This window comes from Pelecanus crispus, chromosome 12, assembly GCF_030463565.1.
Source record: "Pelecanus crispus isolate bPelCri1 chromosome 12, bPelCri1.pri, whole genome shotgun sequence".
Taxonomy (NCBI): domain Eukaryota; kingdom Metazoa; phylum Chordata; class Aves; order Pelecaniformes; family Pelecanidae; genus Pelecanus; species Pelecanus crispus.
This window is the reverse complement of record NC_134654.1, coordinates 2305218-2327721: the sequence shown is the minus strand read 5'-3', so window position 1 is coordinate 2327721 and position 22504 is coordinate 2305218. Positions and strand designations below refer to the sequence as shown.

General features: G+C 43.3%; 1 protein-coding gene across 6 annotated transcripts in view; it reads right to left on the bottom strand.

Annotated features, from left to right (window-relative positions):
* Nucleotides 1-20573, bottom strand: part of ACACA (acetyl-CoA carboxylase alpha) — a 132671-nt gene extending 112098 nt beyond the window's left edge. For 3 of the 6 annotated variants that reach the window (XM_075719779.1, XM_075719778.1, XM_075719780.1), the window contains exons 1-6: nucleotides 4037-4168; nucleotides 3265-3403; nucleotides 2922-3031; nucleotides 2383-2464; nucleotides 1117-1215; nucleotides 435-541 (exon numbers count right to left, since the gene is read on the bottom strand). In XM_075719779.1, coding sequence (XP_075575894.1) covers nucleotides 435-541; nucleotides 1117-1215; nucleotides 2383-2464; nucleotides 2922-3031; nucleotides 3265-3403; nucleotides 4037-4162 — 663 coding nt within the window. In that variant the 5' untranslated portion in view covers nucleotides 4163-4168. Of the gene's footprint in view, nucleotides 1-434; nucleotides 542-1116; nucleotides 1216-2382; nucleotides 2465-2921; nucleotides 3032-3264; nucleotides 3404-4036; nucleotides 4170-18257; nucleotides 18511-20561 lie in introns of those variants that run through there. The other 3 variants (XM_075719777.1, XM_075719775.1, XM_075719776.1) reach the window with 3 other exon arrangements.
* Nucleotides 20574-22504: the final 1931 nt, after the last annotated feature.

The following is a 22504-nucleotide window of genomic DNA, read 5'->3' as shown; positions in this document are numbered from 1 at the left end:
ACATGGAAAAGTCGTATACTGCACCCCCTCTCTTCATAAAGGAAAATTTCCAAACCCTGTTTTGTGCAAGGAATATTTCTTATTCTAGAAATCTTCCTCAAAGGAAAACTTAACAAAAGATGAAACCAAGCGTGAGGTCTTGGGTCTTTATTAAAAACACCTTCTTCCTGCATTAAACAAAAACCAGAAGAGAGCCCTTAATGAAATACAACTTTGTTCCCATATTTATCTTCCTCCTAATTCTCACCAAATTCTGCAGGCTGGGCCCAAAGATAATATGGGAAAGATCACTTTCCCATTTCCAAGACTCAGTTCTGTGGGGCTCACAGTCTAGTTCTAACTTGTACTCCCACTAAAAACAAATTAAACTTTCAGCTCCCTCCAGGTGTGCGTGCAGCAAGACCTCAAATACCTTCAACATACTAGCCACCTACCCGCAGTCCATCATCTGCGTCTTTCACATAGCCTTTTTCATACAGTTCCTGAGGAACGTTCAAGATACGCTTCTGAAGATCATTTTCCTGCCAGTCCACTCGAAGACCTGAAATGTAAGCATTATATCCTTAGTTCTGCTGCAAGGCTCAGTGAGAACTCACACATCAGACATTGACAAAACAAACAGCAGCGGTACTTTCACAAGGAACTAGTCAGGAAGCATTTACAAAACAGAGAATGCAGAATGTAAACAGACATTTTTGTTTTCTGGGGAGCAGATCATTTCATCCAACAAATTATATCCTCCTTCATTTACCTTGTGCCATTCTGAGAAACAGGTTATTTACAGTCTTTTGAAACTGTATAGAGCTTCCATGGAAGCAGAATATTGTCTGTGTGCTCCAAAACTACACGCTAGAAAAGTAGAGACCACAGAAAAAACAGATATTACAGCTTACTGCTAGACTAACAGCATGTTGCACAACATGTAAATTTTGCCCAACATATCCATATACATCATAGTCACTATGTCTAAGCCTTGGATAATACAAATTTGAAACCCCAAACAGATGGAACATCTCTTCAAATGCCTTTTTATGCACAGACACTTCTTAAAGATTAGATGTGTTGAAGGAAAAAAGATTAGAATGATTTTGACAGACACAGCAATTTCCTTCTCACCACTGCCACTCCAAGGAAGAGTTGGAATGCCGGCAGTCTGAGCCACTATTGAAGAAGCAATTTTATCTCCCAAGGCCCACATCGCTTGGCTTGGAGGACCTGCAAAGAGCAACAGCGATGCATGAGACACACACAAGAGAGATCAGACATCAGGGAAATGGCCAGAAGTCTGATTTGGGTTCCATGTTAGAGGCATAAACAAACACTCTTAGCAGGGTTGCTGCATGCCACATGTCAACTGGTATAAATCAACATTTCTGAATGGAAACAGAGAGCATTAACTCTATCAGCCAAGAAACTAGAACCAAACAGACTGGAGTACTTTTGACCAAGAAGGAGGAAAAAGCAATTGAAACTACAGCAATGCAGCCACAGACACATCACAACAGCTCGTTAAGTGCCCATCCTGTTAAAGAAGTCCTGGCACGCTCAGCTTGCAAGCATCACTCTCCGTTCACATGTGCTCAAGCTGGGCCAGCTCCCAAAGGGGTGACAGGTTACCTGATTGTACTTGACATGTGGTTTGCATGGGACTGTAGTGTATTATTGGTAAGAGACTTAAACTGGAATTAAAATACAGCTTTTAAACCCACTCCTCTTCAAAGGTCCAGAGTATTTCCGTGGTTACGGCTCAAGACGTTACAGATAAAAAGTCAGAACATGATACAACTATCCCTAGGCTATGTTCAGACCATGATTTTTATCACAAGTCCATCTTTAGTTTTAAACACAGCACATGTCCAAAACCTTATCCAATATTCAGATCCATGTCATTCAGATGAGGCTTACTGCAACAAACATCTCCAGCACTTGGTTAACTACACTGCTAACTAGACCACAAACTTCACGTACTGTCCACGTAGAACTCCACTCTCTCCATAAAACCAAACTACAAACACCCTCTTTAAAGCGACAACAGGGACATTCAGCTTTTGAAACAATCTGCTTTAACAGGAATCTTTTCCGATTTTGCATCTCACAATATTCAAAGACATGTTGGAGAACTTGCCACTTCTCCCACACAAGAACTGCTTCCCAGCATATGTCCAAACCTTAGCCAGTTTCGTTAGCCCCAACAACTGGAAAGACACTACGCTGTTAGACAGCATATTCTGCCGCTCTGACTACTGTAAAGAATGTATCATCAGTCTCGCACTTGTAAACCATACCTCATGGCTCTCTTTCAGACTCAGGAGTTCCTATCTCACTAAAACCACCCATCTTAAAATTCAGACTAGACATTGGATCAGAAGTATATATCCTCACCCATGAAAGCAATCCCATTTTTGTGGAGAAGTTCTGGTAGTTTAGGGTTCTCAGATGCATGGCCCCAGCCAGCCCATACAGCCTGCAGAAGAAAATAACATAATTCACTGTTTTAGTAAAATAAGCAAGTGAGCAGAAATAGAAAGCATGCAGATACTTCAAGTCTTTCTTTTCCTCATTGAAAACAGCCTCATAACATTCATAAGCCAGACCAGCCTCCAGAACTATACGGTATGCTTAGTTTAAGGGGCTAGTGCCTTGCATCTTGTAGAGAAACTGAAGGCGGCTGCCGAAGCGAGCTGTTGAAGAGGACCTAAGTGTAGGGAAGTGAAAGGGTGAAGGGAACCTTCTATCTCCTGCAGATATTCATCCTGGGAAATCCACTGCATTGTAATATGCATTGCCTTTTGGTGCTAGTAGAGGTTTGCAATTGCAATTTCTTTGACCTGTCTTTTTCTCCAGATACAACTTGTTATTTAAGGAGAGAAGATTGCTTAGTGTTACCTCCTGTTTTGAAAACTATCTTTGACACTTCTCACCTGCACTGGAATCCGCTTAGCAATATCAAGAATGAGTTCCACATTTGCATAGTTGTTGTTGTTCGGTCCTCCTGGAACCGGGACGTAGTGATCTGCCATTTTAATGTACTCTGCAAACAGAAAGAAGGTCTCATTTAGATTGCAAAATCTAATAAAACGGTACTTGGTCTAAAACTCCCTAAATCTACAGTACTGGAAGTACTTAATCTTCTCTCAGAAAAATCTATTACTTGACAGAATGGCACATGATGCAGCAGACATCTACTCAACTCCTTGCATCCTCGTGGGCACAGAGGTCTATGCAAGGAGAAGGTTGTGCACCTTCACACTCTTTACAGCTCACCTGCATTTGCTTTCAGATCCTCAGGAGTCACCATGACAACAAATCTGATTGCCCGCTCATTTCGAAACATCTCATAGGACCAGCGTCGGATGGATCTCATGCATTTCACTGCTGCAATGCCATTATTTGCTATCAGGACCTGAGCGTATTAGAAGCAGGGATGAGATAGAGTCTAAATAGCACCAAACACTAAACGATAATGACAACGTTTTTTTCTCTGCAGAGACTTCATCCAGTTTTAGGGCTGTGCAGTTTCATTAGCCAGCATTCAATTCAGCAAAAACATTTAACGGCCCATCACTCAATTCAGAAATCAGCTCTTGCTCAACCATAAAGATTTTAATGTATTATGCTTTGTTTGGATTAAAGAGCAAGAGGACACATGAGAATAGGCATAACGAGTGGCTAAAACGTTCGATACCTGAAAGGAAGAGACCTCACCCATTAAATTATTATGTACTTTTTAAATACATTTCTTAGTGTTTTTTTCCAGTCTACTTTTGTTATATCTGTCTATAAATCCTTCTGTATCAGAAGTGCTCCAGCTCACCCAATTTTTTTTTTTCCTGTCACACTAAGCTAAAACAATGGAACATTTATTTATCACATATGAAATAAAACTGAAACACAATGATTACAGGCAGAAGTACAACTTTCAAGTTCAGGAATATTAATATTTTGATATCTGCAATGTATAGCCTTATATGGAGAGAAGTCATAGCACAAGTGAACAAAATGCAAAATGCTGAAGTCAAAAAGGTCAGTAACTCACCTTTTCAATAACTTTATTCCCTCCAAACCGAGTAACAAATTCTGCTGGAGAAGCCACAGTGAAATCCCGCTGCACATCAACTTTCTTCCTGTCCCGGCCTTGCTTTACAAGGTGCAAACCAGACATACTGGGCCTAAGGAAGTTTGTGGGAGACAGAAAAAAAGCAACTTGGCAGTGCAGATGTACAGAAATAGCAGAGGATATGCGAGTAATTTGTAAAGTTCCCTTTGACCGTGTGCCCCAAGCAATCACTCCTTGCCTCCAGACCACTGTGGCGCCTGGTCCTCAGCTTTTACAGGGATGACTTTGTTTTTTAAATACCTTTCAGTCATCTCTCTGCAAAAGCCAGGTTATCTGGAGAAATTCTGGTTATGCTAACATATAAATATGTTCACCGTATATTGCTGCCCAACACAGAACACACCGCATTGCTTTCAATTCATCTAGGAAAGCTGGGAAACAACAACAATATTTTCTGGCTTTGGTGAAACAAGCTACTACGATCAGATTCCATAAAGAAATCCTATTTAGGAACCACAGCAAATAAGTCTCCAGGTGTAAATGAGAGACTCTGCTATCATTTACAGGAATTTTCTACCACCCGGTCTCGCGTATCCTTCTCAAAAGTTCCAAGAGCTAGAGGACAAATTAATCACATTACTTCTACCGCAAGCAGTGAAAGTCAATTTTGTGTCTGACAAGATCAACCCCCACGCTCTGCCACCATCTTTCTGCACGGGAACGGAACAGTCGCTTCCCTTTCTTATGCTTCAGCTTCCTCAGAAGCGACACATGGATAAATCACCCTTTGCTTTTGCGAGCGCTACAGGAGTTGATTTACAAAGCTGAAATTGTGAGAGGAAACTCAGTAGAAAAGCAGAGACCTACCCTTTGCACCTTGCCTCTACCATAGTGCAGCATGACTGCAGCAATAGAAAGATACTTTTTATTTCAAAGCCCCTGAAGCTTTACCTCTCAGGTCACCCCACAGTTTACCCACTTTTCCTTACTGTATTTAGTATGCTTTTCTTAACAGGTTCCTTTCCCACGAACACAGTGAAGTCCTTACCCCTGCAACCAGGCAGGATTACAGAACCTTTCTGTAGGAAGGAGGGGATCAGTGCCACTGGAGCAGCTCCGTAACTGGTAGCATCCGTCCCCAGGAGCCACGCGGGCCCTGCTGCCTGCCCTTTGGCCACGGGAACCCCATCAAGAACCTCTGGCCTAATCAGCTGCTGAAGTGCTGATACCATTGAGCAACTCCACTGGGAAATGGGATGGGAGGCGGCAGAAAGTGACCGGAATTGCTGGGGGAGGGCACAAAAGGAAAACCAACCCAAGGAGAAGCCAAGTCACGTACAATATCTAGAGGTCTCCTTTTAAACACAGCCACCAAGGGCAGGTAGCCCGAGAGCTGTACCTGTGAGGTCCACTGCCCCATGTGAGGTTTGGAGCATCCTGGCTTGAATGAGCTGCTGTTGGAGGTGCTTGGTGACAGCCTGAAAGGAAACACACAGATTCCCCCTCATGTTCCCTCATAAATACCTTCTGACCTATGTAGATTTAGCCATCTGGAATGCTGGCCCTCCTTAACTCTTCATCAGGAGCACAGTAACACCACAGACCAGTATTTTGACTAAAAAAATTTGTTGATGAAAGAAGCCCTGCAAAAACTGCAGCTAGTACCCGGTTTAAATCCAGATTCTTCTCTTACTCGTCTTTCCCATGAACAATCACAGTACTAACACAGACTACGCTGCGCTTTGCAGTACACATTAACAAAGGATCTTGACCCATATCATCTAGTGCAACCTATTCAAAAAGGTATATGCCAAATCCTGGTATAACCGACCAAGAACTGTACTAGAATGAAAGGCCATCTTTCAGGTAAGGCAAGATCAGTGCCAGCTCTGACCATAAAGACATGTTTATCTGCCACGCACAGGATGGCGTGGATCCTTCCCTGCCTCTCCTCCTTCGTGCACACCATCTACTTGGGCTGCAACGTCCTACTGCGGCACAACCCTGACTTTGTGAGGATTTCCAGAATGGCAAGAAAGCATATTTACAGCACTTGAAATTCAGATCCAGTGTTCTGCGCCAACACATCAATCTTCCTCTCCCACACATGAGACACTGCCATGACAAATGGCCATGCTGGTGGAGAACTTCAAGTCATAGTCTTGCAAATGTTCAGCTTAACTGGGAAGTGAAAACCTGTTCTAAGCACAGTGAAAGAGACTTTGAAGCAATCCATGAAGCCAAGAGTGGGAGAAGTAAAGGTAACAGGAAAACCAAGATCAATAGGGTGATTTAAAAGCGTGCTAAAAAACCAGAAGCCTATCTCCCAGTGATAGTCTGGACATATAAATGGCTGTACTAGGTCAGACCAAAGTACGTCTCGTCTAGTAACTCGTCTCAAAGAAGAGCTGCTGGCTGATATCCAAAGAAGGGCATAAGAACAAGTTAAGTGTGCAGAGGTTCTTCTCCTGCGTACTTTCCCTTCTTCCAGCAAGCTGCACTTTCAGATGTAGATGTCATCATTGAACTTAAAACTTGCCCCATCAGCAAGAGTGCACAAACCGCTCTGTGATAATCTCGGTCCGAGAATTCAAGGACAGGAGCCAACAGGCAAGAAAACGAGGAAAGGTGTAGTTAAGGTTCAATTTCTACTAAATTTGTGTGTTTAAAGAGGGTCAGAATCCATGGCACGGCAAGGAAGGAGCACAGTCCAACAAGTGAGTCAGGTTTACTCGCTGCAGGTTCATTGAGAGCAGTCTCAACAAAAACAGAAGAAAAAGATAAAAACCTTGGGGTCAGAATCTGTAAACATGTATGAATATGAACTATCCTGCCAAGCTGAAATTACTACACACATAAAAGATACTGCCACCGATACAATGTCAACAAAACCAGAGGTTCATCATCCAGAATAACGCACAAATACTTGCTTATAAGTAAGTATAGTACCGTTTAATTTGTGACAGTAAGCATACCAAGAACACTAGGTTCATTTACTAATAACCACAGGCTGCACATTATAATCAAAACAGGAGAGATTTTTTTCTTTTTGCAGGGTAAGATGAGGTAGAAGTTGGACAGCAAGGAAGAATGAACACCGAACTCTAAACAAAACAGAGTAAATGCTGAGTTAGGAACAGTCATGCCTATTAATCACCAGGTCACAACTGCAGTGTTTTGTTACGTAGGAACTTTCACCTGTCCTTCAGTTTAGAGAGGTTAGAAGTTGTGCAGAAGCTTAAACTTTAACACTGATTCCCCAGCTAGGACGGGGAAAAGCTAGCATCTTTCTCACAGACTGCATGCACAGATACCTCACAGTCACTGGTGAGGTTTCAGAGGATAAAATTAACACAGAAAAATATCAGTATGCATTTCCAGTACAGAGTGTCCAGCTGCCTCAGTCCAAGACGGCTGCTGCTATGAGGAGACAATCATATCTGCAATTCTTACCTTTGCAGCATGTGGTATCTCATTTCCTGACTCTGCTCTGCAGAATCCTCCATGCTGTCTCAGTGAAGGAATTAACAGAATTCGGGCTTGCTTAGGACTCGCCTAGTGCAGCTGCTGCTATTTTTATTTTTTTTCAACACCGCAGCTCAAAACCCAGCAGGAGAAAGCTGCCAAGAGCCTCCTGCACTCATGCGGTTCTCCTTGAAGCAGCGGCACTTCCCAGATTGTTTCAATCCTTTAACCTTTGTCCCTTGCTTTCCACCACCCCTCTCTCTCAGTCACTCTTCCTGTGACGCAGCGTGCACAGAGAGGGTAGCAGCTTCCCTCTTCTGCATTCAGAGGAAAGCAGCTGATCAGGAAAGAGAGAAAATTATCTACAGGTTATGCAACAGGGCTTAACGCCCAGTGCCGCAGCCCACGCCACGCGCAGCGGCTCTTCGCGGCAACCGTCGGCCCCCGTTCGCACTGCCTGCAACGGGGGTCACGCAAGGAAGCGGAGACCGCACAGCTTCACCGCGCGCTCCGCCGGCATCCAGGAGCCCCGCACCGCTGGCCACACGACTGCGCCGGGAGCAGGCGGGCACCTCCTCGGCAGCTAGCTTTGGGAGAGCAAAGGAGCAACTACGGGGGCCAGTTAGCCCGAAGAATTCAATCACCATGTAGGAGTTAACAGTGGGCTTTCACAGTGGGTGGGGAGATGACAAGGAAAGCGTTTCCAGGGCTGCAGAGAAGCAAAAACCAGACGCACAGTTCATACAGGCACACAGAGCACAGTGGCGATCCAGACACGAGACAACAGATCACACCGGACACCAGCTTGGAAGCTGGGAGACCCTGGACAAGTCACTAAAGTTTTCTGTGCCTCTGTTTCTCCACCTATAAAATCGAGATGAGATCACTCCAAGTGCTACAAGAATAAATATCCTCACAAGCACAGTGCTACGGTACTGCAGGATCCAGTAACATCACTGGTGAAAGGAAGAATGCTTACTCAGTATCGAGCACATGCAAAAACATAAATTGCAAATTTGGGGGTAGGGAAAGGATAAGCAAGGGCAATGATTGCAGCAGTACAGTGATGATCAAACCTGGACTGAAACTAGACGCTGCAAGTGGATTAACGTTTTTAAATTTCATGACATTTGGCTCTGTCCCAGTGTAGGGCCCTATGCAGGTAGCACAGCTTTTATGTGATGCACACATATTCCAAGAGTCTGAGCAAAAGCCATGCAATCACCCAGCAGGGGATCGCTCAAAAAAAAAAAAAAAAAAAAAAAAAAAAAAAAAAAAAAAAGAACAAGTAGCCAGAGGAAAAGTGTCACATTAACCTGATGACAGTATGCAACCTTGAGCCCTGAAGGGCAAGGTGAGGTCACCGCAGGAGACAGGGAACTAAGAATAGGACAGGCGAGAGGAGCGACGACCGACGGCAAGCGCCGTGCGGCTGATAAAGCGCAGGCAAACAATTCTGCGCGGATCCAATTCCTCCAAGCACCGCCAGCAGAGGGGCAAAGGGGACAGCGACACACCGCGGCACTGGCGGCCGCCACAGTGGGAATAAATCTCTTCACCAGGCAGCAGAGACCAGAGATAGCGGGGAAAGAACAGTTTAAACAAAAAACCCCAACATCATATATCTACCTAATAACGGAATGCTTCCCTCACCCGTCAGCCTTTGCTTCCTCTTTGAAGAGCTACTCAAACTATGAAGTATGTCAGAGATTTCCCATTTAATTCATTTTTAAACCGAAGTATGTCAGAAAAAGCAACTCGTCTTGAAGTATTTTCCAGCACCGGCTCCACCTTGAGAGGCCTCCCGCCACACCACTCGCCCAGGTGGGCCACAGATCCCCACTCCCAGCCCACCCGAGCGAACTCGGGGTCCCAGCCTCCCACACCCCAGCACGCACAACGCCGGCCATGGAAGTCTGCTCTCCCACGTTCTCCAGGCTCCTGCTGCCCTTCATCTCTGCAGGGAGGCTACCACAAACCCACCATTTCACCAGCGCCAAACAAGCCATCATAAGGGTAAAGAATCGGGAACCTACACACTCTGCTTGATAAAATCTGTGTCACTTACTCTTCTGATCATCACCACGTAAGACCAGCAAAACCCAACAGACGTTCAGTGACTGACACATATTTCATGTACAAAATGGTATATTCCATCATTTTCAAAATAAAGTACTTGCACGATCTATGGCTCCATTAGATTTCTTCAGGTTTTGATCCCGATTCGAGATTAAAATTTATACACACTATAACTGAAAATTTATTTTTCACATTTTCTGAAACTGTTTCCCAAATATCTGCCTGTGCTCCAAAAATCCCTACCCACAGCCCCCAATTCAAACAGTTTCTGACCATTGTAGGTGCAAGGAAATAAATCCTACAGCTACATGCAGCTTGATGTTAGAGGAGCAGCTTCAGCACCGGTTAAAAATATTCATCGTGCCTTCTACCAGCTGAATTCACTGCTGTGAAATCAATGGACACGATTTGCTGCAACATCCCTACAGAACCATGCTACACAAGGACGTGTCATTCCGATACAATACTTACCAGCAAACACACACACACTACAAAGCTCAGTTTCCTAGACATAATACTACTCAGAACCCAAATGGCAAATATCATACGAAAACCATCCCCCTTCTTTAGACCCTAGGCCTGCTGTTAGACAAAAGGAAAGCCTGCGCGGTTCTCTTCTGTTCTAGCCTCCGAGAAAAAAAAAGCATTCGTTACGGACACATACCTGACGCACATCGCAGCTAGGAGCCTGCATTGATCCCAGCACTGTAACATGCCAAGTGCGATCAGTGACGTAGCAGTTTATTCCAAAGGCAGTGATGCATTAGCTGGCTCGTTTGAAAGGCAGCCTTAAGGAGACTGCAGCACATGCACACACACACACACCCCCCCCCACGAGAAAGGATTTTTTTCTTCCCCCCCCTCCAGATTTAGGCCTGTAAAGGGTGTGGAGAGAGGGCAGGTCTCACCATCAATTTGGGCTTTACGTTTTGTAAATATGTAAGCACTGATGTGAAAATGTATCTGATCTGGGTGATAAGACTGGAGCTGGTTGATTCATCCCTAAGATCTGCTCCAGTTTTAAGATCTGCCCTTGCAACCTATTTCAGAAAAAGGCAGAGAGAAAGAGCGAGCATACACGTAGTCCAGCAAGCAATACCGAATTCTGCAGCTGGAATAAACAGTTCACTATGTTTCAGGGTAATGGGCACTGGGAGGCAGCAAGCTGGACTTATTCAAAGACAGTTTTTGCCTGCGATTTTAAAGAGACAGAACAGTTGGCTTGAATGCAGACGCTGCCAGCAATCAGTGCTTCAATCTATAAATCAAAAAAAAAAAAAAAAAAAAACACCAAACCAACCAAACAAAAAAAACTCGGCTCTGGCAAAGGATTGAGTCTAAGGATTTCAGGAAATAAAATAAAGGATGCAGCACAAAAACAAAAACCAGCCCACTCCCTACGCCCTGGCTGGATAACTTCACTTCCATGCTAACGCATATTTTGAACAGCCATCACGGCAGGTCTTCAGCCTAAAGCAGCAACTGTGGTTCCAAAACTACAGAGCCCAAACTGGCACAAGCTGCTAGGATTCCTCTCAAATAGCCAAGTACCAACAGCTGCAATGAGCAGATTTTAAGTGCCAAGACACTTGTTTGTCAGGTATTTTCTTTTCCTAAACCGCGTATCTGGCTTTTTATACGCCATGCCGTATGCATTTTAAACGGGACCATACCCACAGGACGCACACACCAAATCACTGGCGTTCCTTGCAAGTTCCAAAGCAACATCACAGCTCTTATTACGGGAGGGAACCTGACGATTTAAAGCTCACCGAGCTCCCCTGGATCACACGCTCTTATGTACTACGATCAAAACCACCTCACTCCGGAGGCTCTACAACACACCCTGTGACCCATTCCCTCTGGCTCTTCCTTCCATTGTATTCTGCGCTCAACTTTACGGGTCTCATGCTCAGCAAGCCTCTAGCCGCCTGCATGCTCCAAGGCCCCTCCTTCTCCTTCAAATCTATCTTTCAGAACACATTTCTTCATCATGCCTTTCCTGCTCGGACCAAAATTTTCACCCCTCAAAAATACCCAGTAAATCCAAATGTCAATCCAAATAAATAGCCAAATTTAAATCAAATTGGTATCCGTACACCAGTTCCTAAAACCACAAAGTGCCAAAAGATCTTTACTGTTACATTCTCATGAAGTACAAAATTCCACGTGCTCCTGGAGCAACAGCCTAACACTCTCCAGGCAAGCCCTGCCACCAAGTTAAAAGTTAATGACAGCAACAGTAAAAGATGGTTCTGCAACTGAGAAGAGAGCAGAATTGAAGTCTTTGGCAAGGAGCCTTCCCAGTGCTCTTTGACAAAGTTCAAGTGTTGAAAAGCTCCGATCTGCATGAACTAGAGAATGCGTCTTTTTTAACCACCAGAATTAAGGGGGTAGGTGAGGGAGTTCTGCATAAAACTTGTCATTGAAAGGGGTTTTGCCTAGCGCAAGAGAATCCTGCACAGAAAGCACAGTGCAGCCCATTTCATCTACTAGTCTTACACACAGAGTTACGATATGGAGTCAAGAGATCCCAGTTATTCCCTAGCCTGGAGATTCTTTGCTTTCCCTACCTAAAATAGGTTTACTGACACTTCCCCTTTTCCCAGACCTGTTGCAAGCCTACGTTCATTGACAGCTTCTCCTGCAGCCACTGAAGATACAAGCACAAGGCTGTGAGGGAATTCTGCAAAAGCACTTGTCTTTGAATGCTTTTGCTACACGTCCCAGTCTGGGCGAAAAGCCGGGCATTCAGCAAAATACAGGAGGGGACCCTAAAGTATTCCAATAGGGACAAAGGATACTTCATTATCTTTTCAATTAGAAATATCAGGTAAGGAAGTGAGCAGGAGACACTGTCACCGCTGCGGTTATCTTGGCCAGCTAATCTTCGCAAAATCTCCCTACAAATTACTGAATTTAGAGATGATGCTTCCCATATTAACTGAGGTCAAAGGGAGTAAAATATCTGTTACACCACAATAAGAAGAATGCTACTTTTGAGATGCATGCAGATGAAAAGTCCTTTAAAGTGTATTTGTTTGTTAAACAGAGTAGCTTTCGGAGAAGAAAAAAGTTATAATTCACAGGTTATCAGTATAACCAGAAACAGCTAGGAATCCAAAACACCTCACGAGCTTCCTCTTTTTCAACAGATACAGGACGAAATTCAACTTTCCACTCCAGGTGGATGAAGTGCAAAATATAAATCACAACATCACTCACTGGCAGCAGCGGTAACAAAATGGAACGAAACCCTTTGTTTTGGCAGGGGCTCCTCGAAGATGCACAGCTTTATTTCAGCAACTTGCAGAAACATGCAACAGTATCACTCTCCCCTATCTGCTGAGCCAACAGCAATTGATCCTATGCAAAGGAAAATGTCTCAGCAAGCAACACGCAATTCCAGTTTCATGAGCGGCCTTCTGGTCTGCGAGATGCAAACCCATGCAAGCGGCCCCACACAAAAACCTCAGCAGCACCATGGCAACTGATAGCAGACAGCAGAGCAAGAGGAGGAGCCTTCAACTCCAGCATCGGCCCGCAGCCAGGAGTACGCAGAAAGCCTGGAACGGGAAGGAATCAGCGAAGGAGAAATCCTTCTTGATGCAGCTGGGCCAGGATCGGACACGGCAGCGACAGCGTCGGCCTTGCAGACACTAAAGCATACTTGTACTTCTATGCACACATTTGCGCAGAAAATTACAGCGGCACTTATAATTTTACAAGATCAATGCTCTATAGTGTAATCTCCCAACCACAAACAGTTGGGCTGGAAAGGAATTATTTTTTTTAAATTCACAAGCTCAAAAGGATCCTTTATTTCTTTGAGTAACTCTGTGCAATCACTCTACGACTGGTTTCCAAGCAGGCACCCTGTCCCAGTGCCAGGCTGGGCGTACTCAACATGCTACCGTCTGGACTAAAATTGAGGTGTTCTTCCAAAATTATTTTAATAGATTATTAGTTCTTCTTAAGCATCTCATTTATTGAGGCTATTTACCGATCCCAAATACCATTAGGTGCTAAGGGCTAAAGTTTCTGTGGACTTAATATCAGAGGTAACAGCTACTTCCAAAACTTTGGCTTTCGGTTGATGCAAGTGGATTGTCAGGTGACTTCATACACCCATTTCACTGCTTATGAAACCAGAGCCCTGATGTGTAAATACCAAAAGACATGCAGGATTTATTCTATTTTAAATAAGAATTTGATACAAGATACCACCTTTGAAGCTAGGAATTAAAATTAGCAATAGTCAAGAACAATTTATTAAACAAAACAAACAGACCCAAAGTACTTTCCCAGCGGCATTTATAGAGAAGTTACTTAATCTACCACTAAAACTTCAGGTAGGAGCATAGCAACTAACAGCTCACTATACAACAAGCAGAAACTGCATCCCAACAGGACTACCGGCTTCGGTTGGAAGCGCTGATGGAAATTTCTGAACTCAAAAACAACACAATTATGCCTGGAAGCAAAAAGATGAAGAAAAAATAGTATGTTTGGGTTTATTATTAACAGCGCAAAATGCAACAAAGTAAATTTTCTTGATGTAGACTGTAACGCAAGTAGAATATTTTCTTTAAGAACACTTGTTTCCAATGTTAGATGCTATAACTGACAGAGCGAGGGGGACATTTACATGATTTTTATTACTGATACTCTTTAAATAAAGCACAACTACAAGCAAGAAAAGAATCAGAGCCTTTTAATCTGTACAGTTACTCTTCCAAGTTCTGTCAAGCACTGATGTACCACACACCAATTTAAAGTTCATTATCAGAGCATGGCTTTCTCAATCCTATAAAGCAGTAGCCAAGTGGCACAACCAAAGGTCTTCATAGATCTCTAGCGGTACAGAAATCTGTATTGTACAACCTGTCCCAGCAAGACTGTCTTTAGCAACAGCACAAACACTTAACAAGATCAATAAGGTGATAGACGGACACCGCAGCGCACACACGCTCTGCATGCTCAACTGAAGAAACATGAGTTGGCATACAGACTACCCATAGCTGGGTCAGGATGTATCGATCAGACATCACAACCCCGTCAGACGATAAGGCTCTCGGCAACATTTTCCAGCTCAGACAGGAGACCCGCAAATCTCAGGTACCGAACGTATGCCAGTCTACTGCATGCTGCATGAACTGGCAACGCGATGGCGCTTTTTACGGGGGCCTAAGAGCAAGAGAGAAGCAGCAATGCCTGTTACTACAGGAAAAGAGGCTCTCAGATGACCAGGCGTGATGCGAGGCACGACTGCCGTGAGACTCCCATCGTGGCGTCAGAGGCTCGAGCATCCTTCACAAAGATAGTTAATTTGGCCTCTACCAGAACGAGTTTGTTTGCTATAAAATAGCATGAACACAACAGTCCATCAGAGTTGATGACCAAGGAGGAGCATTTCTAATTATCAAAGTAATTTTAATATTAACACAGTGCTCCTCAGAGGGGTGAAAATCTGCTTGGGATGTCAAGATAAGCGCTGGAACAGCTGTAGCACAGAAGGTGCAAACAATCACCAGCACCGAATACTATAGGATGGATTAGACAGCCTTACAGTCAGCCTCCACAAAGCAATAAAATGGAGTTTAGAGGAGAAAGGAAGTTTTACTGTCAAAACTTCAGTGATCTAGAGCATGAGAGGAAAAAACTTGACCAGATGGCTGACAACCCTACTTTCCAGCTCTCCTGTGCTACAGAAGAAATCTCTTTTCTCTAGCCATCAGAGCAACACACTTACTACCTGACATGCTCTATGGAGAGGTAAAAGGAGAGCTCAGGCATACTCACAAACCCTTTTTCAGCTGACTAAATTCTGGATTTTAGACATAATTGTTCCCTGAGATGGACTTCTCTGCAGCAAAGCCCCTCACCTCAAATACAAGCTATCTTGATGTCTAGCTGACCATAATTTCCTGTGTGAAACTAACCAGCAAATGGAAAGATTTTTGGCAACTTCTTCAGAAAGATACATGCCCTGTCTGATCCGTTAGTCAAACTGTACAGAACTCCCCATGAATTTATCTTTGTCACTTTAGAAAGTGTTGTACCTTTGTGATTACCAAAAGGAAGCTGGAAGCAAGAACACCTGTGTTCCATTAATTCACTGTCACAGAGTGACTTCAGGCAAGTTGCTGAACTTGTCTTTGTCTCAGTTTCTCCATCTGTAAACTTTATTTGGAAATCTTTTGATGAAAGGGACTACCATACTGGAAAACTCTTTCAATTCATCTTACTTTATCTTAGAAAAACAGCCTATAAATGCTGTAACTTTTTTTTATTTGAATTGGCACTTCTCTGCAATTTAACTGAAAGTCAAGTACCCTCAGAAGAGAGTGCCAAAGTAAGCAAGTTACAACAGAGGTGCTCAAGGCTGCACACCTATTGCATTACAGCCCTCTGATGCCAGGCAGTGCCCTAGGAGCCGCTTGATTTTCTTGCTCTCCTATTGTCTATTTCCACACTAATGGTTATGTGTTCATCCAGTTTCTTCTGTTCCTAAAATATATATAGTTACAGGGCTAGATCTTTTCCTGCTTCAAAATTACCTTTTGTGCTGCCAAATTATTATAACTGGCAGCCTTTGGAAAGGTAATCCCCTTTAAATTTGCTTTAAGATTTTATATCTGTTGTATTAGCGCCAGCTAAACACATTCATCACTATGACCATAACAATTCTGTAAAGTACGGACTACTATCCCCTTTCTGCCCCAACCCAGAGAGTCTGTTACTATTTGTTTTCAGAGGCTGTCTCCTTAAAGTGGGAAGGAACCACCAATAACAGGACAGATTAAAATTCCTTAAACTGCACAAGCAAAGAAACCAGCAAAACAGAGGAACAAGCTGAAAGGATTAGCTGTTTGTATAAATATCTACTACTGGTCAGCAAAAGGCAGAAGCCTTTTTGGAACCAACCATCTCTTCAAAAGCAACAAAGTAAAGGTAGTGAGGCATTGTTCAGTAAAAACTACGGTGGGATTCAGACTGTCCTGTGTGTTCCTGGAATGGGACAACACCTTTCAAAAAGGCGGGCTAACAGAGCAAATCAAGAGGAAGCTCTTCTAGGTTTGGTTCTGACCACCGTGAGGATCTGCTGGGAGAACCTGAGGCTGTTTGTTCTGGTGTCTTTCAATCACCAACCTATCTGTAAGGAACTAGCAGACAAAAAGGTAACAAGTTATATCCAGCTGGAAGATGTCAAGGACAAATCTTTCCTAAACAAAAATAAATGCATCTCCTTCCTTACATGCTAAAAAGGCTTGCAAACAGGGGACTGTCAACTGTTTGGATGTTAGGAAGACTTTTAACACTATCCAAAATTATGTTTTCATAAATAACAACTGCAGGGTAGTTGGAAATTCAGATGATGGTGAGAACTGTTCTGTTAAACTGGAAGGATGTAAGAAGCAGGGCTTTGGTAATGATCCATTCTGCCACCAACACTGTTTAACATTTTCTTTTTAAATTTATCAGGTATGACCTTAGCATCAAACTGGGCACAACTGAAGATGCTTTGGAATCAAGAATCTAATTCTCAAGGAACCTGACAAGGTGGCAAAGTAACCCGCAATGAGCTCCTGCAATTCAGTAGTGACAACTGTAAATATTACACCCAGTGTAACTTCATCAATATTCAACGTGGTGATTGCTCATTGACTGCTGCTCCCCATGTACAACACCTCCTCGCTCTACCCAGCACTGACAAGGCCTCAGGCAGAGGATTGCGTACAGGTCTGGGCACCAGACCTCCTGGAACATGGGAAACAAATGAAGGAGACATGGAAGAGTGAAGCAGGACTGATGAGACACCAAGAAACAGTGATCTATACACACACTGAAAAGTACCTAGCCTGTAACAGAGAAAATCCCAATGGATACGTCCCACTAGTGGTATGCAAATCAGCAAGACCATAAACATAACGCTTATTTTTGACAAGGAAGCATTAACACCATGATCTCAAAAGCCCAACTTCTTAGTTCATTTGAGCCAGGAAGAATTAGCAGGAGTGAAACAGCCCTTCTCCCAGCTGCGACGCCAACATCTCCCTGAGCTACAAGCAGCAGCTACCATATTAAGTCTTGGCTTATCACCACTTTGCAGGATACCAATCTTTTCTTTAACCACAAACAAAATTTTCTCCATCCAAAACAAAAGCATTCCAAGCAATATGGAGTCACTGATCTTACCCAGGGGTACCACCAATTCTTTGGCTACACATAAAGCATTAAATCCCATACAAAGACAAAACAAGCAAATAATGTCCTTGCTCTCAACAAACATGGCCCATCTAAAAGACATACACAAATGAAAATTTTAAAGATCTCAGTCAATGCATTTCAATTTTCTGAAAGCCGGGACAAGAGACAGGCAGTACAAGCAAGCCCACCATAACACTCAACAGCTGAGATGTCTGAAAGGTGCTTGAGGAATTTAGGCCCAGATATTTCATTAAAACTAAAGGAAAATAGAAGTTTTTGATACAGATAAACATACAGGAGGTCATTTTGAAACAGAATGCCGGGGATGTCTTGGCACAGTAAAAATTTTTGAACCCAAACACAGAACCCAAATATAAAGTTGAATCTTTGGAATGGATGGGGTAAAACAACTGAAGACTGGATTTGACTACTATTTTATCCATACCTCATATGGCTCGCCAAGCCATCTTGAGCATTGGAAAGTCCTAGATCTGAAAGGGAATCCGAGCAGACAGATACAGGCGACAAAGACCTCTCTTTCTCCTCTAGCAGATCAAGTTTCACCAAAGAACTCGTCTCATCTTCGGAGTTATCCTCTGACACAGAGCCAATGATAAAGCGAGAGTGAGAGTTCATCTCCAGGGGTTTAGCGGGTTGGGAAGACTCTTCCATGGCTCCTACAAATTGGGCTCTCAGCACTGTAAGGGGCAAAAGAAAGCAAAAAATCAAAACCTGAGTTAATACCTGCTATTGCAGAATGAAGAGGACAAAGCAAGGTTCACTTCTGATAGGAAATGCAACGTTAAAACACCATAGCTGAACCCAGATAGGAAGGAGTCCACAATCAAGAATAGTTACTTCTGCTATAATCACTGACTTTTCTGTTTGCACAGGACTATGAGACCAAAGCAGCTGGTCATTCTGACCTGTTGCAGAACCTGCTAGTTTAGACAAAGCTGCAGTAGTCACTTAAAAGAGGCGGGGGTGGGGGGGCGGATCACAGACAAATACATGACTAGAAATCCAAAATTTCTGTTTTACTGTTATTCTTGGTTAGTTACTTATTGGTGACATTTAAAACCTGACTGGTTGTCCTGGGCAACCTACTCTAGCTGACCTTGCTTAAGCAGGGGGTTGGACAAGATGATCTCCAGAGGCCCTTCCAACCTCAGCCATTCTGTGATTAAAAATTTGTATTTCAACAGCATCTGAACGCTGGGACTCGTTGTGCTAGGTACTGCACGTAGCGTTATTTTCTGCTATGCACATGATGGATTTGATTGGTCAAAAACGCCCTTTTCCCAGGCCTTGCCAGGTGCAAGACACATTATCTCTTGCATTTTTTCAGAAGACCTCATGTTTCTTAGGATTCTTTTAGGAATCTGAGCTGATCTACTAAACACTGGGACACAGCTACAGCGTAATGGCCAGCAGCCTGCCAGCCAGGTGGGGCTAGGCTAGGCAAGACCTTGGATCTATTCAGCACACGAGCCCACCTCCAACTGTGGTCAACAGCAGACGCCTGGGCAAGAGAAAAAGAATGAGCTGAGCATGTAGTTTGCCTCCCTAAAAAATGATCTCGGCTTCCCACGCCACGAGCTCAAGCACATCTCAAGCCAGAATTGCTACCTCTGGGCTTAATGGCCTGAAAAGTTTCGACCGAGGCAAAGTGAGTAATTTTGAAGTTTTCACTTAAAGAAGCATCCACAGACTCTGGAACAACTACAGGATTAACTGAGTATCTTAGAGAAAACGATTCTGTAAGAGTTCTCTATACACGTAACGGGTATAACATAAGCAGCAATTACTTTTAAGCTTCTTCCACATACTGTTCTGCCTTCTGCTTTACCCTTAACCTGAAAAAAATCAAGCTTGAGGAAGACTTCAATCTTCAAAGCTCATTCAAGTCTGAGGATAAGTCACCACCAGGATGACTTTAACAAATTCAACAACCCACCGCTGTGGAAGGGAAAGGTCTCACTCCATTCATACCCACCTCCTCCCCTCTCCACCCTCGCTATGTACTCACATCGCCTGCGCCCCACCAGCTCTGGTGCTTTCCAGACCACCCTCTGATCTGAGTCAACAAAATCATCAGCACTGTAACCAACAGAACAAGATAATTTCCTGCGAGGTTAACAAGTGGAATCAGAGCAGCAAAGGGAGGAGATGGAAAAATACTGGTAAGGAATGGTGGGGACAGAAGCAAAACATCCCCTTTTTGGCAGCAGTGAGCTGCCAGACTTAGCCGCCTTCCGTAACTTCACCCTGACTTTAACCTCTTGGTCCCAGACCATTCACATCAATTAGGGGACAGTATCTACTTTATGGTAATAGACTGAAACTTGGTGGCATGATTTACAATTGTCAGAGGAAAACACAAAAGTTAAATTTTATAAAAAAAGTAACAACGTTATAATAAACTTTAATAAAAGTTTAAATTTTCCATTTAAAAAATCATTGCATAGAGAGAAAAGAATCTCTTAATACAGAGAACTCTGAGTGTCAAAAATTCAGTGTTGTTCCAACAAGGAATTAATGCATTTTCTTCAAAATTAAAAACAAACAATAATAACTACCACTGAGAAAGAGCATGACAGATGGAGAAAACAAAGGAGCACCTCACAGCACAAAGGCAGGTGGAACGGGGAATAAATACTTGATATGCCCTGCTCTGCCTGACTTTGATGCACTTATATGATACACGCAGCTGGAAACCACATCATTACAAAATTAGGAACGCACTAACCTCTTGTTATTCTTGCAAACTGAGCAGTTATCCACTTCCAGAACAAACTGGAAAAGAAAAGAATTAACAAGTAAATATTATTACTATGAAGAATACGCTATGTGTGTTTTCCCATCTATACCAATCTTTGAACACAAAACCATCGTGAAAAAACCACAGGTACAAACCAGACTGGGTCGCTTGCTCCGGATCAGAGCGTAAACGGGAACCAAACCTGCAACAGCCAAGTCAAGCCGCGGCACCTCCCGCGAGTCCATCGTTCTGAGCAGCGGGTTAGCACACACCAATCACCTCACGTATATTTTAGTTTTGTTTCTAAAAGAAACTATGCTTTGTGCCAGTGCTCTCTGCTTATGTCAAACTTCTTTTCTCTGTCAACTTCTGAATCTGCTGGCTGATTTCAGCTGAATTTGATGGTCAGGAGTAAATCCCAAGGATAATTAGAAATCTCGTGAAAAACTGGTGGCTGGAAGACACAGCTGACATACGGTATTTTTACATGAAAAAACCCAATAGTTTACCTGTAAACTAAACTGCAATACAGCAATACAGACAAGGACGAGATGAGGGGACATTTATCTCTGGGCCCCATTCTCTCAAGAGGTACTTCACAATGCAGAAAGGACTGCTTTGATAGCCTTAACTCTCACGCCACGTTGACACCCTAAACCGGTGGGAAAACCTCGTCAGTCCTGCTAATTATAGCCCTGTTATGCCAAGTACAGGGATGCAGCATAATTGGTTTGATATGACCATGACAGCTTTTCACACAAGCAAAACTGGACCGTGTTATAACACAAACAGGACTTGATCGCAGTTTTAATTGGAGCACAGACAAGGAATTTATAGGCAGTGCAATCCTTAAACACCATGCTCTTTCTTTTCATCAGTAACTGAGAATTAAAAACTGACCCAACTGGCTTATGCACTTTTACCATGGATGTACTTGACTGAATTATTTAAATCAAACCCTGTGTTGTCATCACTACTCCCACAAACTCCAGTTTCACTGGGGCCACGGGCAGTTCATTTTACAGAGACGTACTTAACCATTTCATGACTGAAAAGCCACAAATATCTGTCCGACACAGGCATTAAAAGGGTGGATCGATCTACCTTTTTTGAGGGTAGAGTTGGAGAAGAAGGGGAAGCATGACTAAAGTCTGCATACCTATCCGTGACGTGCAGAAACTAAACCATACAGGACGATTCCTTTAACTGAGCTGCTTGGGCAGGACTTACAGCTCAGCTAGCACAAAAGTTTAATCAAATGTTGCTTGCATATATAAACATGAAGACAATATTTATGTGTATATTTATCCTGGCATCAGATCACTCCTAGAGAATTTCATCCAGGCAGATTTACTGTTGGCACAGTTATCAGTGCTGAAGAATCTGGGATACAGCCAAACTAACTTCAGCCCTTTCTTAATGAAGAAAAACTTTTTCTAACTTCAAGAACTTATACATCAGTAGGCAAGTTTCAAGGCTTTTTTTTTTTTCTTCTTTTTTTCCTAAGCAGAGAAGGAAACAGAGGAACGGGTCGTGAAGCGTTTCACTCAAATACTCCATGAGAAAGCACCAAACCAATGCCAAGGCTCCCGATTCCCAATGCCACGCTCAAACAACTTGACTCAAACAGCTTGTTTGTACAACTCGGTTCAAAAGCAGTTAGTTATCCATGAAGCCCTGTTCAAGTCCATTTACCAATGCCCTTCCAACCCCTTGTAGTCCAGTCCCAAAGTCATGAGTTCCACTAATGTTTTGCAATCAGCTGGTAACTCACCACTGCACTGAATTAGACATAAGCTCAGCTTGTTCTCAGCACGCTGAAATTCATTATTCATATTTAAATTAATTTCAGCATTGTCTGGGGTCAAACAAAACGCAGTCTTTCTCAGAGATCTCCTCACAGAAGCCTTTTGCTCTCAGTGCTGCAAACA